Below are 14946 nucleotides of genomic sequence, written 5' to 3'. Positions count from 1 at the left end.
GGCTACGGTTTGGATCCCTGTTGCAGACTGCAGTCCTCCATTTAGTGCAGATGTTTTGCACCCGTTCTTGGGCTTCATCTTTCAAAAAGGTTTCCTTTTGGAATGACAATTATGCAGACAATTTAATTTTGTGATCGGTGTGTAGTCTAGCCACTGACAGACACCACCCCCCCACCCCCCACACCCCCAACGTGCCCTCTGTTTAACCTCTGCAGTATTGGTAGCAATGCTCATCTGTCTGGTTTGCTCAGACAACCACTGGATATGATGCTGATTCTGTCCACTCAACTTCTTTGGTCAATAACGGCGGGTCTGTATCTGAGTGAAACCTGTTCTATTAAACTTTGGTGTTATAATGGTATTAAATAATATTGGAAAAGATGCACTGTCCAAAACATTGTCTTCAATGTGTTACAGGGAACAACAGCCAGTTTGATTTGTTTGCGAGACAATCTAAATGTGTGTTTTTGTTTGCTCTATAACCGTGACCGCTTTAATGCCTATATGTTAATACAGGTTGCTATGAATTAAGATAATTACAGTTACCACCAAGTTTTTTAGTTCGTTTTGTTTTTGTTTTGTTTTTTTTTTCTTGGGGGAAAAAAAGGAATTATCTATTTGGGGACAGTCTTATATGATTGAGCTGTTTTCAACCGACAAGTAATTGAGACAGTGTATGTGCATCAAGCATGTGGTTATTGAGTAGAGTAAATGTGGTATTTTACAAGGATTATATACAATGTTTTATTGAGCCTCTGTTGGATGGGACCTGAAAGACAGTGCTCACTTCTCTTGTCCACCAAATGCAACTGCCAAGCTGCAAGAAGCAATGCCAGTTAAGGATCGTAGAACATTATAGAGCAAAGATAAGAGGAAAAAGATCTCTTTAATATATTCACTGATGAAATATGAACAGGTACATTTAATTATTTACCAGTTGGCACACCACTCTTAGATGATAACAATGTCCCTTGCAGGCCAGGGACTTCGAAGACAAAAATATACTTCTGTAGCATTAAGTTGTTGTCAAAGGAACACTCCACAGTCTTGTTTGTGTATGCACATAGAACATCAAAAGCCTGCCTCAGATCTTCCAATGGGTGATCTTAATGTGACGCTGGCATGGCCTGAAGGAAAGAGAGAGAAACCCTCAGCATAGTTTGAGGAAATGGAATCCTTTATGACCGCCCACAACTTCAATATCCCCATTCTTTATCCCTTTGTCTGCCTTTCTGGCACACTTTTACATTTTTTTTCCAGATTTTCTGATTCTTTCTTTTGTCCTCTCCGCCATCTCCTTTCCATCCTCTGTCATAGTTTGACTCTTCTACCTCCTGCTTTCACATCCACAAAAAGTGTTTCCCCATGCCTGTTTTTGCTCCGATGATTTCCACTAATGAAAGAGAGGACAACTCTGCTGTCGCCCTTAATGAGGAATGTTATGCCGTCGCTGTGGCACTCTCACAAACACAAATAACAAAATCCAGAGGGGAGACCACAGGTGAGTTCGGATGGGTTTTTGCAAACTAATCGATAGCAAGATTGGGAAGGGAATGAGGCTTGCATATTTCACGTAGCATCATACATTGCGTTGAATTTAAAGTGGAAGCACTGGCTCTTGTGTGGCAAGGGTTTAAACATTAGTTCATACTATGTGAAAAAGGGACAATACTCTGGTTTCTACTTTACATGTTTTTTAATGTGATGTTGAAAGGTTCTTCCTGTACAGTGGTCTAAATAGTATTAGCCTAAGAAAAACTCTTCCCATAATTGGTGAGGTTGATAAAATGACATGTGACGATGGACATCTCTACTGTTAACCCTTGTGACATTGCCGATCATTTAGTGAAATTTTAACATTTGAACATGTTTAAATGATGAACGCAAATTGTTAAAACAAGCAAAAGTTATTTCACTGACTATAAATAAACAGAAAAGATACAAAGTCTGCTGATTTTACAGCAAGCTGTAGCTGTGTTTAAATCCTTCAGTTCCATAAACACACATAAATATATGCTAATGTCTTTCAATAAAGACAAATACTGAGCATCACAGATTTGGAATCACATGTTACACGTTGCATATGCTAAAAAAAATTTAGAGACACAAAAGAGCAAGGATTCAAGAATGGACTCACACCAACCAATATGTTCACCATGTGTTTGTGTCCAGATGCTATTAGGGCCAAAAGACAAAAACATATTGTAGCCATCTATTTATTTATTTAGTTAGTTAGTTAGTTAGTTAGTTACTTCTAGCTTGTGTTATCCCTATTTTGCTTTGGGTAACAACATTTACTGCAGTTTAAGTTCCCATTTCAGCTGCTGGAGTAAAATTTGATGAAAAGAAGTGAAGCTGTTCTCTCCAATTTTCTGAGAAGTCCTCCAACTTAATTGGTCAAGCTCTTATCCCCTCTGCCCACCTTGGGTGAGCTCCAGTGGAGATTTCTCTTTCTATACCTTTGCCTTCATTTCTTCTTTCCTGTTCTCGTCCCTCCCAACTCAACATCCCCCACACCCAAGCAGTAATAAGAAGAGACTGATGAGGAAAAAAGTAGTAAGTCACTTTCCCTCCATCACCATCCAGCCTCCCTTAGGCAAGAGAGACACTGCTGCCAATTTGGTTAATGAGCATTGTGCTCGTTTGTCACACCTATCAATCAGCACGTGTTGGCGTTGTTCGGACATGTCTCCCCATCTGACAGGATGTTGTTTGCGCCCAGCATGTGATTGTGACTGAGTAAAGGAACAGGGAGATGAGCGCTAAGGGTGAGAACTGCACCATGATAGCAAATCGTACTGAAGCCAGGTGGGAAATGAAACTAAAGGTGTCCGTATACGCGCGCATGCGGCAACTGCGCTGACGTCACTGAGCTTTCCCCGCGTCTAGTTTGCCTTTAAACTTGAGCGTAACTCACACGCTCAGTTTAAAAAATCTGCTGCAGTTCTTCTCCAAGTCAGAGGTGTGGCTTCAGATAGTATTGGCTTGAATACAATAGGGTGGAGTTACCTCAGCACTTGTTGGTCATTTCCGGTAGCCATTTTTCTTTTTTTTCTTTCCATTTTCACTTTCCTTTCCTTAACAGTGAACAAAGCAACAACAATGGTGACTGTGGAACACTGTCTGTAGGTCATCAAAGCATTTGACTAAAACAGACCAGTCTCAAGGGACGAAATCTTCGGCTTTCCATGCGCAGCAACTTTTTTGGACGTGTGCAGCAAGCTATGGAGAGATGCTCCACGGGGCAATGCTTAGGTCATGCAATGCAGGCATTGTCGACAGCGGGAGTAAAAACTGGCCTTTAGAAATTCTTAAAGTTGCACTCATGATGGTGTGATATAACTTTGTTTTTTTTTTTTATTTTATCCGAATATGTCAATCACACTAGGTGAATCCTGACAGGGTGCGCATTGATTGTTTTTAGTCTTGGTCACTTTTTTGTGTGAAAACATTCCCGTATGCATGACATGTCTTCTCCTAAAAGCAGACTAAAAATATTGCATCATTTAATTATAATTTGAATACCTGGATTTCCATATTTAGGCAATCTAAAATCCATTAACATTTTTTTTTCCAGTTGCACCGTGATGAGGAAGCATTCAGTACTGTGACAATGTGTTCATGCAGCAGCCCAGCGGGCTGTACACTCAGCACCCCCGCCACACCATTTCTTGAAGCTAGAAACGTTTATCCCAGGATGACTGAGCACAATGGATGCCCCGCGGGATGATACACAGTCTGGGCAGAATTAAAAATGACAGAATGAATAATTATAAAGCTTGGCGACAAACTAACTACTTTAGCACCAAATATACAGTATATATAATCATTTCAGGGGAGTTGGATCATGGTTAGAATAGTCAGTTGATGTTAGTACATTTTTAGTATTGTTCACTCAGCATGTGCTGACAAGATTGTTTATTGTTCGTATAAAATTTCTAAACAGCAAAAATGTAGTTACCTGGAGGAGCCGCTATAGCAGAGGTATGCATGAATTCTTGGATGTAACTTGCATTTAAATAGATGCCTTGACTTTGTTCTTTGGACCACAAATTACTTGAGGCTGACTCAACAGTGCCTGTGTTCCCAACAGTGCACTCATTTGCTTCAACACATGATAAATTAACAATCAGTTGCATAATATAGATGTTTAGTTAATTCATTATTACACCCATCTACAAGTTTACTGTGTTTGTCCCTGTCTTTGTTGACTTGTACAAAGAGGTATTTAATGACATGCACCTCTAAATTACTTCAAGCGTAAGGGCAAGAAGTTTGCAAAGAAAAGAAAGCTGTTAAAATCACATTTTTGACAATTGCATTTTAGCTATTGTTTTTTTAATATCCTCTTTTTCTACGGTAAAATGAAAATGTATCACCGGATGTTTTTTTTTTTTTTTTTTTTCCCCTTGGGTTCTTTGTTTGAATAAAAACTCAATTGTACAAATGTGATAAAACCCAGGAAGGATAACAACATCTAAAAGTCAACACTGCCTGTGTTCCCAACAGTTCCCTAAAAGTCTTTAAAATAAAATCCAAAGTAAAACGTGCAGAACAGTTTTAATGGCATAGAATCGATTGCGACTGGACTAGTTGTCTTAAGGCTCCAAGCACATTGAGCGTCATGGCCAAACCCGACAGAATTATCACACAGTATACATGGTTTGGCAGCTGTTTTCCGACTGATCAGTCACTTTTTCTGCCGCCGGCGCACATTATCGCAATGTTGCAGCTTACAGCCAATCAAAATGCACGCAGGCTTTTACTGACGCTGAAAATACATTTCCGTGTTTTTGCGGAAGTGAGAAACCAAATGGCCGCCGCGCTGCCCCAAGCCGTGTAAGGAGCATCAAATATTGTGTTTCAAATCAACACTTAATCACATTCATAACTATTCATTCATTCATAACTATATTCATGCCTGAGGATGAAATAGAGAAGTTTGTGACTGTACAGTATGTATGCAAACAGCATGCACCTCGTTGAGTATGTTCAAATGAATGGAGTCACCGAGACTCCTTTAAAACATCCACACTCGAGCTTTTTATTCTTACCCACGGCCACTCCCTTTAGGAACCTTTCTCTTCCTCTAAATTCCTTCACTCTAAATATGTTGTTCAGATGGTAAGAGGCAGGTTTTGATTTGATATGACTGTTGAAAGTCAGGTCGGAATCTACCAGAACACTAAGGTTTTGGACTTAGTCTTTGGTTTTTAAAGATAGGGAGTCCAACAGCAATTCTCTTTTCTTTATTGTCAAAAACAATTGTTGTTGTGGTTTAATTGAAGAAAATTTGGCTCATCCAGTTATTTATCTGCTTTAGACAGTGGCACAATACCAGCCATCTGGAGACACTGCTAAATTTAACTGTGTGTCATTTGCATAGCTATGATAGTCGAAATACATTTTTTGAAAAAAATTACCCAATGGTAATATATACAGGCTGAACAGGAGGGGTCCAAGAACTTATGTTACGTCATTGCCTTTTGTTGAGATTGAGCACTTCCAATAGAAACAAGGTAGCTCCTTTTCCTTCCAGGTAGGACCTGAATCATTGAAGAACTGTTCCATGTAGTCCTACCCAAGTTTCCATCCTGTTCACCATTATATTATGAGCTACCGTATCAAAAGCTGCACTGAAATCCAACAGCCCCAAAATGTATACCTTGACTCGGGTCTGTATTCAACCATTTAGCACTTTGATAAAAGCCAATTCTGTAGTGTGATGAGTTTGGAAACCTGATTGGAAAAAAAAGTCCATTCAAATTCAAGAAATTGCTGAGTTGAATTGGTGGCACAGCTGTTAAGAATTGGCCTCACAGTTCTAAGGTCCAGGGTTCAATCCTGGCTCTGCCGGTGTGGAGTTTGCATGTTCTCTTCGTGCCTGTGTGGGTTTTTCCGGGCACTCTGTTTTCCTCCCACATCCCCAAAACATGCAACATTAATTGGAGACTCTAAATTGCCCCTAGGTGTGATTGTGAGCGCAGCTGTTTGTCTCTATGTGCCATGCGCTTGGCTGGCAACCAGTTCAGGGTGTACTCTGCCTCCTGCCTGTTGACACCTGGGATAGGCTCCCCTTGTGAGGATAAGTGGCTAAGAAAATGGATGGATACTAGGTTGATTAAAAATAACTTTCTCAACAATCTTTGTTATGAAAGGGAGATTTAAGATGGGTATCTGTCATGATCCTGCCGCTCCACCCCGGGCTGTGCGGGTGCCCGCACGGCCACGCTAATTAAGCACACACCTGCGCCTCATGCGGGCTGATTATCCACCCCGATGACGACGGTTCTCGGCCACATCGTTGAGGTGCATGTCCCGTTCCAGCACTCTCGTATCCCTGATCGTCAACCCGTGTGTAGCGACCTTCGCCTGTTCTCCGACCGACCCCGTAAGCCTGACTCCTTTGACACTTCTGCCTGCTTTGATCGTTCACGCGTGTACTGACTCCTGCCTGCCCGCTCACCTGTTCTCTCCGCCCGACGTCCCAACTACCGCTGCTGCACGTGACTCCCTGTCCGATCCCCGACCTTCTGATAATAAACTTTTTTCCCCGAACTACCTTGCATCTTCCGAGTCTTGCATTTGGGTCCTACCTCCGTTCCGATGGGTCGTGACAGTATCTAGCTTGCTGAAATCGTCCAGTGCGCTGTTTTTTTTTAAGAGGCTTAATTAACAGCCGCTACTTTAAGAGCTTTGGGAAATGCGTCAGACTGAGGTGAGCAATTGATTATTTACTGCAAATCAGCTAGCACTGACTTCAAAATAGTTTTGACAAAGTCTGATGGAATTGAGTCGAGAAAGCTCATGGTTTCAATTGCTGAACCGTTTTGTCTACAGTTTTTTGCTCAACGGTGTCAAATTCTGACAAGGTAATAGAGTTTTCCCTGGATGGCTTCAGATTTAGAATAATTTTATCATTTTGTGCTGACATTTGACCTGATGGATTGCATTTTTTGACTAAAATCACAGGGAAACTCATTACATTTATCGGCTGTTATGAGTTCCAATTTTTGGAGGGGGGTGTGAGCTTGTCAACCACAGCAGACAAGTATTGTTGAGGTTCTTACTGATGATTTCAGAAAAGAGTTGTGACTAACTCTTGGTTGAAGTTACAAAGACACTGCCTGTAAAGGTCATTGTCAATTTGGAGCTTAGTTTTTCTCCATTTACGTTCTGCTTTCTGACAATATGATTTAGAGGTCTTGGCCATCAATGTGTTCCTCAACAGTGTTTAGGTCGCTTGAGAATGGTCTTAGTTTTGACAGGAGCGACATCATTCCTGACATTTTCGAGGTGAAAAAAAGGGAATTCCTGGATGAAATAGCTGTTGAGATTTTAAAAAACAAATGTGTTGCATGAGGGCAACCACAATGTACAGTATGCAAGTCCACCACTGTGTGTAAATCCAAAAAGCTCGATATTGCCTGTCAAAAGACATGTACTAAACAGTAATGGAGCAAGTGTGTGTCTGAGCGCTGGATGGATCCACTGGTGATTCATGCTCAAATATTAATCAGATAGCCCCCGTCTGTCTGTTTGAAGAAAGAGCTAAGAAGAAATTGTCTTAACATATCTGCTCCCTGAGGACTCGTTGAAGTGGAAGCATTCATTGAAGAAAAGATGCATTCGACCTGTCCCTGCACCCTTATGCATTGTTGAAGGCACATGAATGCTATCCCCACACTTTTTCAGCTTCAAATAGGAATGATTAAATGAAACGAAAGTATGGATGGTTTAAGTGTTGGTGACTTGAGAAACTGGATACACAATACAAATGGTGGTTGTTCAGCCTATGCTGGGTGTATGTGCCAATTGCATATCTTAACAAAACCATCAGGCTCAAATCCCAGCCCAACCTTTGTGGAGTTTGCATGTTCTCACCGTGCCTGCATGGGTTTTCTCCGGGGACTTTGATCTCCTCCCACATCCCAAAAAAGGTCCATTAATTGGAGACTCTAACTTGCCCTTAAGTGTGATTGTGTAGATGTTTTTTTGTTTCTATTTGCCCTGTGATTGGGTGGCAACCAGTTCAGGGTGTACCCTGCCTCCTGCCCACTGACATCTGAGATAGGCTCCATCACTCCCGTGACCCTTGTGAGGATAAGCGTCTCATAAAATGTGTATGTGTATATATATCTTCTTTTCCTTTCGGCTTGTCCTGTTAGGGGTCACCACAGCGTGTCATCTTTTTCCATGTAAGCCTATCCTGGATCTTCCTCTCTAACACCAACTGCCCTCATGTGTTCCCTCACAACATCCATCAACCTTCTCTTTGGTCTTCCTCTCGCTCCATCCTCACCACCCTTTTACCTATATAGTCACTTTCTCACCTCTGGACATGTCCAAACAATTGAAGTCTGCTCTCTCGAATCTGTTCTTTATTTTTCTATAGTTCCTACAGCTCTGCGCATTGCCTTTGTTCTTAAAAATGGGAACTGGCACACTTTTCCTCCATTTTTCAGGCATCTTCTCACCCACTAGTATCCTGTTGAATAAGTTGGTCAAAAACTCCACAGCCACCTCTCCAAATTGCTTCCATACGTCCACGGGTATGTCATCAAGACCAACTGTTTTTCCACTTTTGATTGTGTTCAGTGCCTTTCTAACTTCCTCCTTACTAATCATTGCCACTTCCTGGTCCTTCACACTTGCTTCTTCTACTCTTCCTTCACTCTCACTTTCTTCATTCATCAACTTCTCAAAGTATTCTTTCCATCTATTTAGCACACTACTGGCATGAGTCACATTTCCATCTCTATCGTTTCCTTAATCACGCTTACCTGCTGCACATCCTTCCCATCTCTATCCCTCTGTCTGGCCAACCCGTCAAGATCCTTTTCTCCTTCTTTCATGTCCAACCTGGTATGCATGTCGTCATATGCCTTGTTTAGGCTTCGCCACGTCTACCTTTGCCCTACGTTACATCTCAATGTATTCCTCTCGCCTCAGTTTTCTCAGTGTCCCACTTCTTCCTTTCTAATCTCTTTCCTGTATTTCGGGGTCCCACCACCAAGTCTCCTTCTCCCCATTCCTTCCAGAAGACACATCAAGTACTCACCTGCCTCTTTCTCTGATTACCTTGGCTACCGTAGTTCAGTCTTCCGGGAGCTTCTGCTGTCCATCGAGAGCCTGTCTCACCTCTTTCCGAAAGGCCGCACAACATTCTTCCTTTTTCAGCTTCCACCACATGGTTCTCTGCTCTACCATTGTCTTCTTAATCTTCCTACCCACCACCAGAGTCATCCTACACACCACCATCCTATGCTGTCGAACTACACTCTCCCCTACCACTATTTTACAGTCAGTAACCTCCTTCAGATTACATCGTCTGCACAGACTATAATCCACCTGCGTGCTTCTACCTCCACACTTCTAGGTCACCCTATGTTCCTGCCTTTTCTGGAAAAAAAGTGTTCCCTACAGCCATTTCCATCTTTTTTCCAAGGTCCACCACCATGTGTCCGTCAAAGTTCCTTTCCCGGATGCCGTACTTATCAATCACTTCTTTGTCGCCCCTGTTTCCTTCAGCAACATGTCCATTATAATCTGCACCAATCATAACACTCTCTCTGGGATGGTCAGAACTACTTAATCTAGTTCCTTCTAGAATTTCTCTTTCAAATCTAGGTCACATCCTACCTGTGAGGCATAGCCGTTAATCAGATTATATATAACACTTTCAATTTAAAATTTCAGTCTGATCACTCGATCTGATACTCTTTTCCCCTTCAAGATAATCTTCCTTTAAAATAACTCCTACTCCATTTCTCTTCCCATCTAACCCATGGCAAGATAGTTTAAACCCTGCTCCTAAATTTCTAGCCTTACTCCCTTTCCTCCTGCTCGATTGGATGCACAATACATCAACCTTTCTCCTAATCATCATGTCAGCCATGTCCTGAGCTTTTCCTGTCATAGTGCCAACATTCAAAGTCCCTACACTCAGTTGTAGGCTTTGTGCATTCCTCTTCTTCTGCCGATGAATCCGGCTTCCTCCTCTTCTTTGTCTTCGACGCACAGTAGTTGAATTTCCACCGACACCCTGGAGGTTAACGGTGCCGTGCAGTGTTAACCCAGGCCACGACCAATCCGGTATGGTATTTTTTATATGAACGCTCATATGCCCTTCCTGATGCAGCCTTCTGCATTTATCCGGGCTTGTTCTTATACATAGAATAAACCGTCCAGAACAAAAAGTTTACAATTTCACAAGCTGTGAGTGAAGATAATTGCAACTTGTGCAAGATAAAGATTGAGAGGTCACACTTTGGTCATTGTTCATATATCTTATTTTGGGCCTGGAATTGACTGGTAATACAATAGAACTTTTAACGTGAAATTTATTACAATTTGGGATTGTAGTTGACGTTTGTTCACATTTCTTGGAATATCTGCCATCAAAATAGAATTTAAAGTAACATTTAAAGTAAAGTAACATTTCAACTTGAACTACCATACATGTGTAGAAATAACCACGTATGATATCAAAATATGAATAAACGTACATTATTGAATCCGAACCTAAATAAGAAACCCATCATTTAACAATTTCCACAATGTGACTCAAACACACCTTCTTTTTGGACGAATATGGAAATGTTGGTGTCTGTTTTAAATGTGAGACCCTCCACTTCCTGTGACTTCAAAAATAGGTTTTCCACCACGTCATGCACCTTTAGACACTGCCGCTGATGGTGAAGATCTACATTCTGTTTTGTTTGTAGTCCTTTTTGAGTGTTTTGAATTGATGAATTCTCATTCCACCATTTACTTGACCCAATTTTAATCAGGACAACAAGACTGATAATTTCACAGACACTGTGGTTGTCAAAAATCAGCAGAGTTGATCTTACACCAACCAGATCAATCAGTTCTGAACACTTTGTTGAAGGTAAGCTTTAATGGTTAGGTGTCTGAAAATGTTTCATAATGTGCCTAAAGTACATAGTGTATCTCTATTTTGAGTGTTTACATTTTATTTTAGAAATCTTACAATTTTATAGCTTATGTTGGATATTGGTCAGTTGTTTCTGTGTTATTACTGTATAGTAGACATTCATGGGATTCTGCTGACTCCCGCAAACCACTATCCTTGAGGCTAATATTAGGCAAAGTCAATGCTATTTTAATTGAAGTAAAGACAGGCTGTCAGCTTTTTCAGGTCATTGAGTAAAACAGTCTCAGCTTGGTTTTTGGTCTCCTCTTTGCATACGGGCAGTGACTTATTTGAATTGTGCAGGGATAGTAGTTGTTTATGACATCCACTTTTTCATGTTATTTTTTTTTTTGCATCGGCATCCAAAGTTCATCTATACTATGTGGCCTCATTACCCCTCATCTTAGCATATGTACCTATACTATATTGTTTATAACATACATGATATTAACTGATGACAGTTGCAAATGAAAGAAATGAACCAACAAAAATGATCACCCTTTGGTCTACTAGTCTTTCTGTTTCAAACCCATTTTATCCTCCCAATCTGAATCTCCAATGTGATCACATGATTGAAAACTATGCAGACTGTATCTTCTTCTCTTAACGCCCTTTTTTGAGGCTCATCAGTCTTTTGGAACACATGTCATAAAAATGCAAAATGCACAGAGTTGAGTGTTTCTTTTGTCTGGCTGCCGGATATGTCTGCACGTGGCATTTAAAACCTGGACTATTAAAACAAGTAATTTGCCACAGTTTGGAACATTCCTGGAATTGACATTATTTCATCTCCCAAATGTCATCAGGAGTGCAGCCTGAAATAAGGGCTTAAATTAATCAGAATGGGATACAGGGTGGCCCAATAAAGACAGACTGAATTTTAAGAATGCATTTTCTTTCCTCTGTTTTCACTGACATACCCCTACTAATGGACCAATGTGTTATTAGGTCATGGTATTTGTCTTTGTCAGTGCGTCCCCCTGCATGCCCAAGTAACCAAATTTGCACACCTATTGAGAAGTGAAATTTAATAGGTTTGTGATGAGGTTCTGCCTCCACGAGTGAAAATACAAAATACATGCTTACACTGTCTTTATGGAAGCCCGCTTTTTGCTTCTGACTTGGTGTCATCCCTTGAGACAAGCAGGCACTAGGAAGCCCATAGCTCCGCCTCCAATCAGCGTGATAATGCGAAGCCGCCTTGGAGTAGGGGGAGGCAAGGTTAGCAATGTCTCATTTGCATGAGAAACAGTTTCAAAAATGAAAGTCATAAAGTGAGATGTACCTCTTGATCCTTGGGGTAGTTTGACAAAATCATGGTAGAGGCTCTTTTAATATGTCAGGGGTAGATTAGTCTTTTTTCTCCTTTCAGAGTGCTCGGACAACTTTGTGTAAAATTGTAGTCGAGTGATGGACATTTATTTAGCACACGAGGCATGCAGTGTGATTTACATTTTCACTCAATGTGGACTTTGTAAGCTCTTTGTGTATTAACATGAAACACCTGTTGTACAGGAAGTCTTGAGCATGTGGATGTTGGATCTTGCCACAGAGATGCCAATCCTTTTGTCCTTGCATGCTCTTCTTTTTTTTTCCTTTTTATTTTTCGTCTCCATTCTGTTAATAATACATGAATGTCCTCTTTCCCTCCCCTTTTCCTCCCCCTCTGCTCCCCTGTAGCAATTATTGAACCCACCACCACTAGTGCTGTCTCAAGGCCAGGTCAGTATATGTCACCGTGCTGTACACCAAACTAGCAAAAAGGTCCGTTTCCTCATTCTAACCAGAACCTAAACCGTCTCCATCTTATTTCAATTGACTGGCCGCAATGCCTGCTGGGTGTACAGCTTTTTTGTACCTCTTGATTTGATTTGATTTGCTTTTTTTTCCTTTTCTTTGCTTTATAATTTTGGGTTGGCTTCAACAGCCTGGCTCCATAGCCTGGAACCATCTCCACACAGTGTCCCTTCCATCACAGCACTGCCCCCCACCTCCTTCTCACTTCCCCACGTGACGTAAATGGCAGCATCATCAAAGTGGCTGTTACATATGCCTCCAGGCCAGATGCTTTTCATAATGTTGATGGCTCCCTCTTCTCTCTGGCTTTCCCACGACCGGCAGCACCACTCCCCTGGCTTCTTAGTGCTAGTTCAACGTAGCACACATCAAAGGCAGGATGCTGATGGTGGCAAAGGCTCTCGGTTTGTTATTTGGAAGATAGAATCTCTTCCCTCTTTGTATTTCTCCTTCGTTCATCCCTCTCTCTTTCCGAGGCTTAATCCTTTAACATCGCTCTCCCTTCCTTCGCTTTCTGTTCCATCTCCTTATACAACAGTCATGTGGTGTTGTGGCCACCCTGATCTGCTTGTGTTGTTGTTGTTGTTGTTGGTCGTGGTGGTGGTGGTGGTGGTGGTGGTGGTGCACTGTCAATCTCAGCCCTCTTCCTGCACCCTAGTCACTGTGCTCTTCCATATTGTGTCTGATCCTCGTTTCAGCCTCTCTGTAATACATTGAAGGTTTCATAACCTTATCTTTTTGCTGCTTACTTTAGCTTATTACCGACAACATGCACAACTGTTCAGGAAAGAATGCACGGTTGACATTAGCAATATATGTTTGTAGAGTAGATGGCCACTGACTGGATGTCCTCATGAAATATATAACAAGCTAAAATATCATGGTAGAATCACTGTGGTGAGGAAAATTTAAACTCAATGATGTTTGTTCTTACAAGAATGAGTAAATTCAAATTCAAAGTGGCCAATGTTTTTTTTTACAGACCACCAAAGCCTCTGCCCTCTGGGGGTGCATCTCAAAGTCATGGTGCACTGCATATAAATACAAAGCACCAAAACAAACAACTTAAAAAGTACCATAAATTTCAACCTGTGACTTACTACCGAGGAAATTCTAAATTTGAACGCAATATGTTTCTATGATTTTTTCAAGAAGGAAATGAATTAATCCTTGTAGGGTGTCTTCATCGTGAAACCTGTATTTACTGTCCAGTCATTTATTATTCCATTAAGTTACCAATATGAATAGTCAAACAGTGGATTGTTTAGTTGCCCTTAACTTTGATGAGAGTTGATGGACGTAGTGAAAAATGTGCAGTGCGAGATTACTGCTATTGCTACGGAGGTGCTATTGTTCTTACTTTCTCATGTGTATTTCATGTGTTTTCTTTTATTATTTTCAACCTAATGTTAGATTAGCCGAACTGGAGTGACAATCCAGGGTTTGTGTGTGGCCCACATTACTATAGGAGAATATGTGGGTTTTTTTCTCTTTCTCTCTTGCTCTCGCTCTCTCTTTGCCCTTTTATGACAGCATTAATATACAAAAATGAAAGAAAAAACAGTACAGTACAGTATTCCTTGAGTGGTTAACTGAGCTGAAATTTCACAAGATATTTTTGGTGTTTGGTATAGCATTGTGCTTAGTTGTGATTCAACATAAAGATTTTGTCGGACCTCAAAACAGGGGTGGGCAAAGCATGGCCATCATACCATCTTCAATCCTGCCCTCTTCACATTCTACATTGAGTGCTGTAATATTGGTTGCCTTTGCTTAGACTCTTTTCCCTCAAATTGAGTTTACTAATTTCTTGTTTCTTCATCTGGCCCATTAAATAATTGTCTTTTTTTGTAAGTACACCCCAGTGAATATAAATTTGATGAAAAATGGATGGATGGATATTTGTAAATACTGTAATGCAATTAAAAATTATATTTTTAAAAAGTATATCCATCCATCCATCCATCCATTTACTTAGCCGCTTACCCTCACGAGGGTCGCGGGAGTGCTGGAGCCTAGCCCAGCTGTCAACAAGCAAGAGGCGGGGTCCACAGCCAGCCAACCGCAGTAAAAAGTATACATTTATATATATATATATATTTGTGTGTGTGTGTGTGTGTCTGTGTGTATGTATGTATATAGTCAACATTAAAAAATCCATTTGAAATATTTGGTGAATAACTATTATTAGATTGATGTTGCCAGCTAAT

At 40.9% G+C, this 14946-nt stretch overlaps 1 protein-coding gene across 6 annotated transcripts in view; it reads left to right on the top strand.

Annotated features, from left to right (window-relative positions):
- Window positions 1–14946, top strand: part of negr1 (neuronal growth regulator 1) — a 212992-nt gene that overhangs the window by 157658 nt on the left and 40388 nt on the right. For 4 of the 6 annotated variants that reach the window (XM_061825425.1, XM_061825423.1, XM_061825424.1 and 1 more), the window contains exon 7: window positions 12620–12661. The exons of the other annotated variants lie outside the window; for them this stretch is intronic. In XM_061825425.1, coding sequence (XP_061681409.1) covers window positions 12620–12661 — 42 coding nt within the window. The remainder of the gene's footprint in view (window positions 1–12619; window positions 12662–14946) is intronic. 6 annotated transcript variants of the gene reach the window in all.

Source organism: Syngnathoides biaculeatus, chromosome 7 (assembly GCF_019802595.1).
Source record: "Syngnathoides biaculeatus isolate LvHL_M chromosome 7, ASM1980259v1, whole genome shotgun sequence".
NCBI lineage: Eukaryota > Metazoa > Chordata > Actinopteri > Syngnathiformes > Syngnathidae > Syngnathoides > Syngnathoides biaculeatus.
Note: the sequence above shows the minus strand (reverse complement) of the source record. Positions and strands in the feature narration are given on the sequence as shown.